Here is a 12,106-nt window from a genome sequence, read left to right as displayed (position 1 = left end):
GTTTTTTGTATAGAAAACAAAATTGACCAAATATAGCCAATAGAGTGGTTGCCCGTATCTTATTAAGGGAAAAAATGATATTTTTATTTTTATTTTCTTTTGATAAAATTTATTTAAATGAACATTAGGGTCGACACTTTCATTTTCTACTATCATCTAATGGAAGATTGATTAAATCCATAGTAAATAATAAGGGGTGTTTTAGTAAAATACAAACTATAGGGTAATTTTTTTTTTAATTTTTAGTCCATGTCATTTTCGAAACTACCAATTAGAACTTTACTTTTCCAAAAAAAATAGATCTTCCAAAAATCTCTCTCTCTCTCTCCCCCCCCCCCCCCCATACACGTTCTAATAACCAAAATAATCTAATATCCTAAAATTTCTCCTAAACAACCTCCCCCACTATCCCCAACTTTCTCCTTCTCCCCCACATTTTATCTCCACCTATCTAAAGAAAGTTTGAATTACAAAATTTAAAAATTATTTAAATATTCTAACAAAATTATATAATAATTTTAAAATATTCATTAAAAAGACAAAAAATAATTATATAATTGTACAAAAATCATCACAAAATTATGTAAAATCAATAAAAATTATGAATTTCTAGATTATTAAATCTAAATGTTATTCAAAAAATAAAAATATAACATTAAAATGAAATATTATTTTAAATAGTTACTGAATAACTTTCAATTATAACAAATAGATTAAGATTTTAAATATTTAGTTAAATAACAAAATATTTAACATAACTAAATTTTAAATAGTTAAAATAAAAAACTTATGTATTAGTAGTACTATAATTTTATGGATTATTAAATTCAACAAGTAATTAATATTTTAAAATCTAAATAATGATATTATTTCATTCTAAATAACTAATTTCATTTATACCAATTAATAATTCTAGAAAATAACTTTCAAAAAATGTATTGTTTATTAATAATAATTTTAAAAACTTAATCTTTATTCATTATATATTTATCTATACTAAAATTAACATTTATTGTATTTCAGTAATTATTTATTGTTTTTTGTGTTAAATATATTTTCTATAATTATGTATTGATCTATTTGTCGTTTTGTTATTTAATAGAAAATTTTCAATAATTATTGGAGTTTAAAATACTGTTATTTATCATTTTAGATTTACTTTATTGTGTATTTAAGCTATAAATTTTAATAATTATTGAAGATTAAACTATTGTTCACGGGTTGGTTTGGTTCAGTTGTAGGTTGTTTAGCCAAATAAATTGACCTGGTCAGGTTGGGGGGTTGGCCACTCAGATTATATCAGTTTGGGTCAATTTTTGGTTTGGTCGGTCAGTTCAAAAGATTTAAACTTAAAAAAATTAAATTCAAAAATTAAGTTTAAATTTTAAAAAAATTACAATGGCATTATTGAAAATAAATTTAAAAATTAAATTAATGATATAAACTATTTTAGCCTAAGAAATATTTGAATTTTTCCACTTTTCCATATTAAAAAAATTATTTAAAATATAAAATATTAGTATATATATCTATGGTCATGTCGTTTGATTTTAGTCAATTTACAAATGGCCAAAGTGAAACCAATCCAACCTAGTTGGGTTGGAAAATTGTTGAACCAAAGCCAATTGGAAATACTAGAAATCGGGTTGGTCAAATTCATTAGTTTGATTCGGAATGGCGACAGGGCAGGGTGGGGGCGAGGAGATTCTCCCCATCTCCACTTCCATGAAAATCCCCATCCACGTTCGTGTCCCCATCCCCGCTAACGGGGACAAAGTTATCCCCATCCCCGTCTACATAGGGATCCCCACTCCCCATGATTCTTTATAATGCTAATTATTATATTTTTTTTATTTTATTTAAAAAATAAAATAAAATAATTAAATTTTGCAATCCTATTAGAAAATATTCAAACATATTCCACCATATTTTTAAAAATATTAACATATAGATGTTTGTGTATGTATCTATATTTATATATATACATATATAAACCTATGTGTATATATACATATATATTAGCAGGGATCGGGGTCCGCACAAGGCAAGGAGTGCTCTCCCCGTCCCCACACCGTCCCCACCAACGGGGATGAAAGTTTCCCCATCACCATCCTCGTGGGGGGGAAAACCATCCCCATCCCTGCCCCATTCAGGGTAGATCCCCACGGGGATCGGGGAAATGGGGAAAATTTCCATCCCTAAATTTGATAAACAATCCTATCTAAAATTAATTATTGTTATATTTGTAATATAAAAAATTATTAAAAATAGTATATAAAATATGAATGATTATTAATTATTATATAAAACAATTTTATACTCTTACATATTTCTATTGTTTATCTTTAACTTAACAAATCCTGTGGATCTTACGGGTCCTCGCTAGTTTTAATTTATGGTGAAACAAACATGACCTATGGGGTTGTACTTACCAATTGAGAGGTGGCTTGTTGGTGTATTAGCTGATTTGTTCAGCAGTGATACAAAATCGGATCCCGCAACCATCACTCTGGAGAAAAAAGGGGTCAAGGGGAGGTTTAGTGGTTCATAGCACTGAATACCAAAAGAAAAAATGAGGTTGTACTTTGTGTTGATGGAAATGGAGAGGAAAAATAAATTCTCACCATAAAAGGGACAGCCACTGTAGTCTGGTTCATCCATAAATAGAGGTTAGTAGAAAAAGAGTAGAGCACACGTGAGAGCCTGCAGTTTGCAGCATGTCTTTTCCATGGGAATGATGCCAATGATCATCTTAACTATGAACCCTTTTGTTCAGATGTCCTACTCACAGGGATCATACCTATACCTACCCACAGGACGCTACAGTTGTACATTGGGAACATCTTTCATTGTGTCCTGTGGGTAGGAGATCCAGATTTAACATGACTTTGGATCTCCTTCCCACAAAAACCCTACCCACTAGACACCATATCTGAACATCTTTGTGGGTGTGATTAAGAGATCCGGATTGCTAAGATGTTCTGACGAGGGCTGTAGTGTCTTACAAGTAGGGTGGGTAGTAGATCTAGACTCTTGAACCAACAGGGTTCATGGGAGATTGGATTTGCTTCTCATAGAATGCGCCTCACAACACGTTTCAACTGTGCATTTGGAACATCTCTGTAATTATAATTTTTTATTCATGGGGAGGTGTTCCAAATGCATGGTTGAAACGTGTTTGTGAGGTCGGTGTGAGGTGCACTCTGTGAGGAGTAGATACAAACTCAGTTCATGGGAAGATGGGTCAGATAGGGATTGGATCGGATTCAAATTAAATTATATTTGAATATGATCCGATTGGATCTCATAAATACTAATTTGAATTAGGATACAATTAGGATGTCGGATATCCAAATTTGATCCGGTCCAGTTTCATTTAAAAAAAATTCAAAATTATTAAAGGAAAAGGAAAATATAATAGTTTAAAAATAAATAATATAAAAAATCATGATCTGATCCAGTTTCAACTATTTTTATCATATATACATGTTTTTTATTAAAAATAAATAATTTAAAAATGTAATATAAATAACATATTTATTAATAAGGGTAAAATAGAAAAACCTCCCTTAAAGTTTCTGACAATCATAAAAACCTCCCTTATAGTTCCACTTTAGCAAACGCCTCCCCTAGATCTTTAAAGAATGCAATAAAAACCTCTCTTCCATCAATGACCAAGACAAAAAACATCAATAGTTACAAAATTACCCCTAGGTGTCATTTAATGATTTTATCCTAATTGAGCAACAAAAACCTCCCTTTCCTGTTGTGGCATTGTCCCTCTTTCTTTCAACCTTCTTCCTTCTTTGTTTCTTCAAAGAGAAAAAAAGTTTTTTTTTTCCTTCTATTCTATTCTTTTCCTACTTCCCACCTAAGTGATGCGAAAGAACAAAAAAAGTGGGCTAGGTTCTTTGCTATTCCATCTTGTCCAATGTTTTTTTTAGTGGGCTAGTCCTACAACTGTTATTTTTGGTGCAAGTCATTTCAATCAATCTCAACTAACCAATTCGGTTAAAAATCCATGTTTGGAAGAATCTAGTGCTCTCTTAACTAGAGTTGCCTTTGTCTCCAACATCGCTTGAGAAGTATCAACCGGTGCAATGGTTTGAGATTAAGAATGCTTAATCAGGTTTAAGAATGAAAATGGCAGTTCTCATGGATACCCTATGTTGACATCTATAGATTTGGGGCCTATTCGTTTCCTCTTAATTCTTATTTCTTAAGAAGAATCTTTTAACTTGAAGAGAAAAATGGTTTTTCGTTTCCTCTTATTTCTTATCTCTTAAAGTGCAATCATACAACTTTTTGTTTTCCAATGATACCCTCAAAAAGACAAACAAAAGCACTAATATATGGGGTCAAAATAGATATTTGATAATTTTCAGAATTCAGAATTCAGAGTTCAGAACAACATTCTTTGCATTTAGAGTTCAGAGGAAAGAAAAGTTCACCAATACCAATATACATCTTAATGTAATTATTGTACTTTCAGATGTCAGACTTCCGAGCAAACGAATAGGCCCTTAATCCAGAAAAGTAATCCGAAGGGTTATCCTATACAATGTCTAATTGTCTGTCCTGATTGATTCAAAGAGGTGATCGATATGGTCAATCTATATATCAAACAAGGGGACTTGTCAGACAGGCCATGTGTTAACTTCCTAGGATAGATTAGCTCTATGCTATCTTGATCATGCCTACCACCTAATTTCTTCTGGATTCATTGATGCAGACCAACAGAAGAACTCTTTTTTTATATCAGAAATCCCCCAAAAAAGTATTTTGCTAAGGCATGTTTATTTTTCCTCCGAAGCTTGATAATGCACCATGCATGAAGAATGGGTTAATAATTCTAAAATCTTGCTCCATGAATAATAACAAAGAAAGTATGAGAGGAGGAAGTTGTTTCAGCTTGGTTTCACAGAGGTTACAAATGATGCGTTTGAGGACTTTGTGGTTGTTGATGAGGACTATCTGAGTTGGAAGAGGTTGGATGCAGTGAAACTGTTAGTCTTGAGGGGCTTTAGACAAGTTTTTTTTTCCAAAGTTTTAGAGATTCATATTAAACAAAAGAAGGTCTGGGTGAGTTTAGCATAGGAAAGGGAAGATATCTCTTTGGGGAGAACTTCTTCACAGCGAGGCAGGATGGCAATTTTGCATCCTATGCTGATGAAGAGAGCTGAATTTCAAGCAAGTGCTATAGGAAACTAGGGGACGAAGTTAGCAAGGGAAATTATATCATTGTGTTTCGTGTCTCCATCGGAGGGGATGTCCTTCCAAGGTGGTTGACCGACCTGAGATGCTTGTTGTCACCCCATGATCGACCATTCTTGTTACAGTTGAGAGTGTTTTAGTTGCTGGTTCAATTTAAATTCTTTTGGTCTTGGGTCGTCGACAGAGGTTTGGTGACAGTCGTGGAGATTAAGAGGTGCATGTTGTGTCCCTCCTTGAATCAATAGAGTTTGGATGAGAGATTGCGTGCTGAGTTCCTCCTTTTCAAACTCGATAAACTAGGATGGGAAAAGAGGATAGAGAGGTCGGCGGGAGAGAGGATAACATGTCGACAGGGGTATTTCAATGAAAATAGATGCAAACTAATTTGTAAAAGGGTAAAGTAGGTAATTGGGAACAATTGGTTCATTGCTTTAACATTTTTTGTCTTGATCATTAACAAAAGGGAGGTTTTTGTTGCATTCTTTAAAAATCTAGGGGAGGCTTTTGTTAAATTAAAACTATAGGGAAGGTTTTTATGATTGTCAGAAACTTTAGGAGAGGTTTTTTGTATTTTACCCTATTAATAAATAAATAAATAAATAATATGTATATATAGAGAGAGATAGTCAGATCAAATAGGGGTGATCCAAAATCTGAAATAGGGATATTCAAATCTAACAAAATAAGAATGGATTGGATCATATCATGATCAGATCCATTTGCACCCCTAGGGTCAGAGCTTTGCAAACTTTGGATCAATAATCACCTACCACGTGGCAAATAAAATTGTTCTCTTGTTTGCTTCAAGAAATCCGAGGGATTTGAGGTACAAATGTTCATAATTAAAGTGCACTGTGATGTCACAGAAAGGTTACATATTCCTTGTTCATTCACAGGTCCTTTCGGTAGATTGGGTTGAAGTGGAGGCGTAAATGTATCAATTTGGAAATATCGTGTGGGACCATTTTTGCTTCAGGGAACACTATTAGTCCTTTTGCCTGCAGGATCAGTTCACGCCTGGATAAAGCCCTAGAGATCAGACTCAGAACTGAAATCGGGTGTGGCCTGGACCATTAATCCGTTCAAGAAAGCAGCAAAAAAAAATGCTTAGTTTTATTTCATCAGGTGAAGCCTTGTAGCGATTCAGGGCCACTGAAAAAAACAGAGCCTGCCTAATCCTGGTTCTGGCAGGTTTGGGCCTTGTAAGTGCAAACCCAGCCGGGCCTACTACTTGCATGCATCTAGCAGGCAAGCAAGGTTTTAGGTTCCACAAATTTCAGCCATTTGGCACCTTTAATTCTCTATAAAATGTTTTGAAATTTTGGAATTTGGTGAGAGTTTTTTTGTTAAAATATATTTATTTCATTAGTATTTCATAAGATGTATTTTCACATTTCACAAATTATATTTACCACCAAGACTTTACCAAAGTTAACTAGTACATTTTTTTTTTCTTTTTATCAATCCATTCATCATAGATTTTGCCCTTAAACCAAAAGTATGAATTTTGGGAAAAGTACTTTGCAACTCACTGCAGAATTCTGAATTATAGCCCCCATAATTTATTAGTAATCTCTCTATAAATTGCATCCTGTCTGTGGATTTGGCATCAATCCACGGTCAGAATTCATCCCCCTGTACGGTGGGGCTAAATAATTCTGACCTAGACTGATCAGTCATTCTCCCAAAATTTTTTTTTTCGGCCAAGGGCTCAAAGTGTGTGATCATACAAGTTATTACCAACCTCTTCTCAAGTGTAATGATTTATTGCTTGTAGCATAGCCAGTAACAAGGATTGCTTATCAAATGGGTAGTTTGAGATTGGCAATGAAACCTGACATGAGTTGGGATTTTCAACTCACAGAATGGTCCTTATACTCACCTCTTATATTTCAGCCGTATATTGAGAATATCTTCCGACATGTTCCAAATTGACGGTTACAAGTGATGTGAGGTTGGTGTGAGGATCATCCTCTGCATAGTATTATACAGGGGAAGATGTTCCCAATTCACAAGGGGTGATGTATTGTGGGAAGAAGTGGGCAGGATTCTCATGAGCATGAGATCCGGAGTCTGTTTTTGGACCTGGGAACCCGATGAAACTAAATCAGGGCCAGAGCCAGACCAGGTCTGACCCTGGGAAGTGGGACACTGGGGAGTGGGGAGGGAGGAGCCCAGGCCATCTATACTATTCTAATGGCAGTAGCCTAGTTATTATTTGTATTTTGGACTGTGAAGGTTTTGCAAATCCATGCTTGTTTAACTACAGACCAGAAGAGAAAGTCAGAAGGACAAATCCTTACGCCAAAAGATTGATTTAAAAGGGGAGAATATAAAATCATGATTTTACCTACTATTATTATACCTGGCTTCCTATTTTTTCAATTTCAAGCATCTCTCTCTCTCTCTCTCAATTGTTTATATTTCGAAGCAATTGCCTTGACAAGATCAAGTATAGAACAGTGTCTCTGTCTCTTTATCCATGTCGTCACCCAATAGGCAATAGGTGAATACCTTCAAAGCCCAAACCTGGAGGTTTCTAGCTCAAAATCTAGGATTTGTATATTTGATCAAGACACACCACCATCTTTTTCTCCCTGTAATACTTTCCTCAACTTCTCCATGGCTCCTCCTTTTCCTCTTCTTCCTTCTTTCCCCTTCTTCCACAGTTTATAACCTGCAAAGCAGAACAAAAAACAGGGCCTTCTTCTTCTTCTTCTTCTTCTTCTTCTTGCTCTGAAAGTCCATAAAACAACCCTCCTCTCCTCCTTATACTCTATAATTCAAAGGCCTCTGAAATGGCCTTTGATGACGAGTGTGATTACCTCTTCAAGGCTGTTCTGATAGGAGACTCTGCTGTTGGGAAATCAAACCTTCTCTCAAGGTTCTCCCGAGATGAATTCCACCTTGATTCCAAACCAACCATCGGAGTTGAATTCGCCTACCGGAACATAAAGGTTGGCGAAAAACTGATCAAAGCTCAGATATGGGACACAGCAGGACAGGAAAGGTAGGCACAAAGCATCTCACCCATCTGCTCTTCTTCTTTTGCTTAATTCTTCTGCTTGATATTTGGGCATGTTGTTATCATGCTAATTTTCTGCTTATAACTTAGTCTACAATTAAACTAGAGATATATACTCCTGAATCCTGATTCTATAATCTCTATTTTAAACTAAAAAATTAGAATTCACCTAACCCATATGAGGAAGGAAAGAAAGAACAAAAGTGGGAGAATAATCGAATTCAATTACCTTGTTCCGTATAACAAATTCAGAGAAAGGTGGTCTAGTTAGGAAATTTCCCTCTGGCTTCCCAAAGAAAGTGACAAACTCATATGGGTCTAGATCAGACTGAAATGTGAACCAGGTGACGACATAGCCCAAGTGTGTCCCACACCAATTTTTTTCATCCTTTTATTGGGTAAATTGGCCTTACCAGAGGATCCCATTGATGAGGTCCAAGTACATGTAAAGTTACAAACTCAAATCAAAGTACATAGGGAAAGGTACATACAGTAGAGACATTCCTTTTGGCTGAACTATTAGCTAGTGACCTTTTTTCTGCAATAATTCTTCTGGGTTTCAAGTCCCAGAGTGCAACATAAGTTAGCTTGATCACATTTAGCTAGTTTGTGATTCATTTCATCCTTACGGTTTACAACTTTTCTATTTTCTGATGTCGATCCTGTTAAGGTATCAGGTAATTTAGGTACTTGAACTACTAACTTGTTATGTTGTTGAGGTGGGAATTAAATTAACTGGGTTGTTATAGTAAAATAAGAAAACCTAGAAATATTATATCATCAGAACAAAAGGAACTTGAGATGTTCACAGGAAAGAAATGAAATAATAATAATAGCAACCACCACCACCATAAAAAGAAAATGGGTTTGTTAGTGGGTTGTTTGGGGAACAAATTTAAACTACCAAAATAATAAGTCTTCCATGTGGCTGCAGAGTTAGGGGCCCAAAAGGGCCCCACATGTTCCCTTGCTATGTGTTCAAATTTCAAAATATGTCCTTTTTTCTTGAGCATTTTTAATTGGAGTCACAAAATTGAAGCATTGAGCAATCCACATGCAAGGTCAAAGGGCAAAATGTAGAGGAATGAACACATGTAACAAAAACATGTTTGGTGGATCAGAATAGGCAGCACTTTTCCTAGTAAGTAATAATAACGAAATTTGCTTTTGGGTTCATTGAAATGAAAATCTCGGTGACTTATAAACAAGATTTGAGTTGTATATCATAAATTAGAAGTATAGAGAGAGTTAAGAGGTTGGTGAACTTTGGTTCCTACCACATGGTAATCAAATCAAGCAGCTAAACCTTAGACAGCTAAGAAAAGGTGGACTAATTCATTAACTCGTGAGGCATCATCAATACATCGTTGGCATTCTTTCACATTCACATTGAAAAGTTATAGATGATAAGACCACCCAACCTACCATGTGTTTCAATTATCTTTGCTTCCACTTCAAAGCTAGAGTCCTATTTCTTAAATAAACTTGATTTGGCTTTTCTTCCCCCAATTACCCTTTTCTGGCACTCTTCTCTCTTCCACTCTAGATCTCCTATCCACAAGAATTCTACCATGCTTATTCACAAAATGCTACTTTCGTGCATTAAGACATGCATGTAAGATGATGAGATGTTGTCCATGTGTGACTGCGATGTTACGTGAATAGGTGTGGATAGAGTTGCCGTGGTTAAGAAATTCAGACTCTCTCTCTCTCTCTATTTTCTGGGTCTTTCATTCAATGGCTATTTGACAAATCACCCTTACATTTTACACAAGAGAAAATGTTAACTATCGTTTTCATAATGGTTTCTGTTGCCTGCAACCAATGGACCAAGCCCCAAGCTATAAGCTTAGCTCATTTAAGCAAGACAGCCCACACTCGAGTCAATTTCAATTGGGGCTTTAGATATTGCATTAAGGAATGCTAATCCTACTGAGAATAGGAATGATTTCATTTACAGCATGTGTTCAGTTCAAGGTGAACCCATTGCTTTGCAAGCATTCATGAAGGCTCTCTAATTCTATAACACCCTGTAGTACTAACCCCATTTAGAAAGGGTCAATGCCCTAAAATGGAAAATATAAGGCAAAAGTTTGGTTGGTCATTCCGCCATATCGCGCGCCCTAACTTTCATATAAGAGATGCCTCTAATTTAGAGGGCCGGTCATTAGGGCACATCCTAATTTTGATATATTTGTCATAGCCAATAATCCAGTAGTCAATTTTTTTATTTTGCGTTTTTTATAGGGGAGTAAGTAGGGCATATCCAATTTTTTTATAAATATGAAAAAAGGACAAAAGAAATCTGTATTGGATAGGGTATTTCTGTATTTTAATGCATGTGCCCTTGGAGAAATGAGTAGGGGGTGTGTTGTCTTGCCCTTTTATTAAAAAAAAAAAAAAATTAGATGTGCCCAAATCACTAGCTCTCTTGTTTTTCTTTTGGGGCCAAAGGATGTCCCTTTACTCTCTTCTGAAGTGAGCGTTATTCATTTACAGATTTAGAGCAATCACCAGCTCTTACTACCGGGGAGCTTTGGGTGCTTTGCTAGTATACGACATAACACGACGAGCAACATTCAACAATCTGAGAAAATGGATAGACGAGCTCAGAGAGTTTGGAGATTCAGACTTGGTGATTGTGTTGGTGGGCAACAAATCTGATCTGGGTCAGAAAAGAGAAGTAGCTGAAGAAGAAGGACGAGAGCTTGCAGAGAGAGAAGGCCTCTGCTTCATGGAGACATCTGCCCTGGAGAATTTGAACGTGGAAGAGGCGTTCCTACAAATGATCAACCAAATCCATGAAATCACAAGAAAAAAACTGCTGGAGGCAAAGATGAACGAAGCATCTACACCCAGTGCTGGCAAAACCATACTCAATCTAGACGAGGTGTCTGAAACCAAGCAGCAGACGAACTGTTGTTTGAGGTGATTTGATTGCTTGAAGCAACATTCCATTGCATGCATACTTCCTGTACACACCTCTCTTGTTTGTTTTTCCTTTTGATTTCTGTTTGTTTACTTGATTCCTCTTTTCAAACTCAACAAATCAACAAATGATTTAGAGGCCAACTGTATCGATCAGTGACGAGACGATCAGATGTCCTTTAGTGTCTTACTTTCCTTCAAAGTAAAGCTGGCCTGTTACCGTTCAACTGGAGTAACCCAAAACTCATAGATGGAGACACACTGGCGAATCATACAGCGTTTTCAGTCGTGCATTGAGAATATCTCCTTGCATATCGTCTTTTGTGAGAAGATGTTGCCAATGCATAAATGTGATGTGCTGTGAAGTGCATTCTGTGAGGAGAAAATGTGACTTCCAATCCATACCGAGACCTTCTTTTGAGAGAGTTGAGATCTACCAATAAGACACATTCCAATCCTCTACCAATTTGATCTAATATCATACGTTTCATCATGAGACTGGGACCTGCTATGTATGAGATTATATTGGTAGAGGGTCGAGAAGCCTATGGAACTGGTAGAAGTATGTGGTCACATAAAGGGGAAAATGATTAACCAAAAGAATAATTTAATAAAGGGTAATTTACTATAATACTTCCTATACTTAAGGATTTACTCAAACGGGAGGACATCTGTGCCCCACAGCATCCCCGCTATGTATTGGGAACATCTCCCAAAGATAATACCAAAACTGATGATGTCATCATCAAGAGATGTTTCCAATACACAGCAGGGATGTATTGTGAGACGTTGTGGGATGCAGATCTGAACTCTACCTAAACCTATCCTATAATTTGTGTTTTACTAAAACACCCCATAATGTTTGCAACTGGTTTACTTAATCAACCTTCTTTCATGAACCAGTGGCTGTTTATTTTTCAGAACAAAAAAAAAAAAAAA

At 35.7% G+C, this 12,106-nt stretch overlaps 1 protein-coding gene across 1 annotated transcript; it reads left to right on the top strand.

Moving 5' to 3' along the window:
• Window positions 1-7,465: 7,465 nt before the first annotated feature.
• RABA6B (Rab GTPase-like A1I protein) lies at window positions 7,466-11,357 on the top strand. Its single transcript, XM_010276408.3, has 2 exons — window positions 7,466-8,224; window positions 10,739-11,357. Exons 1-2 carry the CDS (start codon window positions 8,013-8,015, stop codon window positions 11,169-11,171), a joined length of 645 nt encoding a protein of 214 aa, XP_010274710.1. The 5' UTR covers window positions 7,466-8,012; the 3' UTR covers window positions 11,172-11,357.
• Window positions 11,358-12,106: the final 749 nt, after the last annotated feature.

This window comes from Nelumbo nucifera, chromosome 4 (assembly GCF_055504915.1).
Source record: "Nelumbo nucifera cultivar China Antique chromosome 4, China Antique-T2T, whole genome shotgun sequence".
Lineage (NCBI taxonomy): Eukaryota > Viridiplantae > Streptophyta > Magnoliopsida > Proteales > Nelumbonaceae > Nelumbo > Nelumbo nucifera.
This window is presented reverse-complemented; position numbering and strand designations above follow the sequence as displayed.

Bases quoted from the DNA above. Each gene is read 5' to 3' on its own strand.
- RABA6B (XM_010276408.3), top strand. From the start codon at position 8,013: ATGGCCTTTGATGACGAGTGTGATTACCTCTTCAAGGCTGTTCTGATA. The intron at 8,225-10,738 runs GTAGGCACAAAG...ATTCATTTACAG, and splicing joins GACACAGCAGGACAGGAAAG to ATTTAGAGCAATCACCAGCT.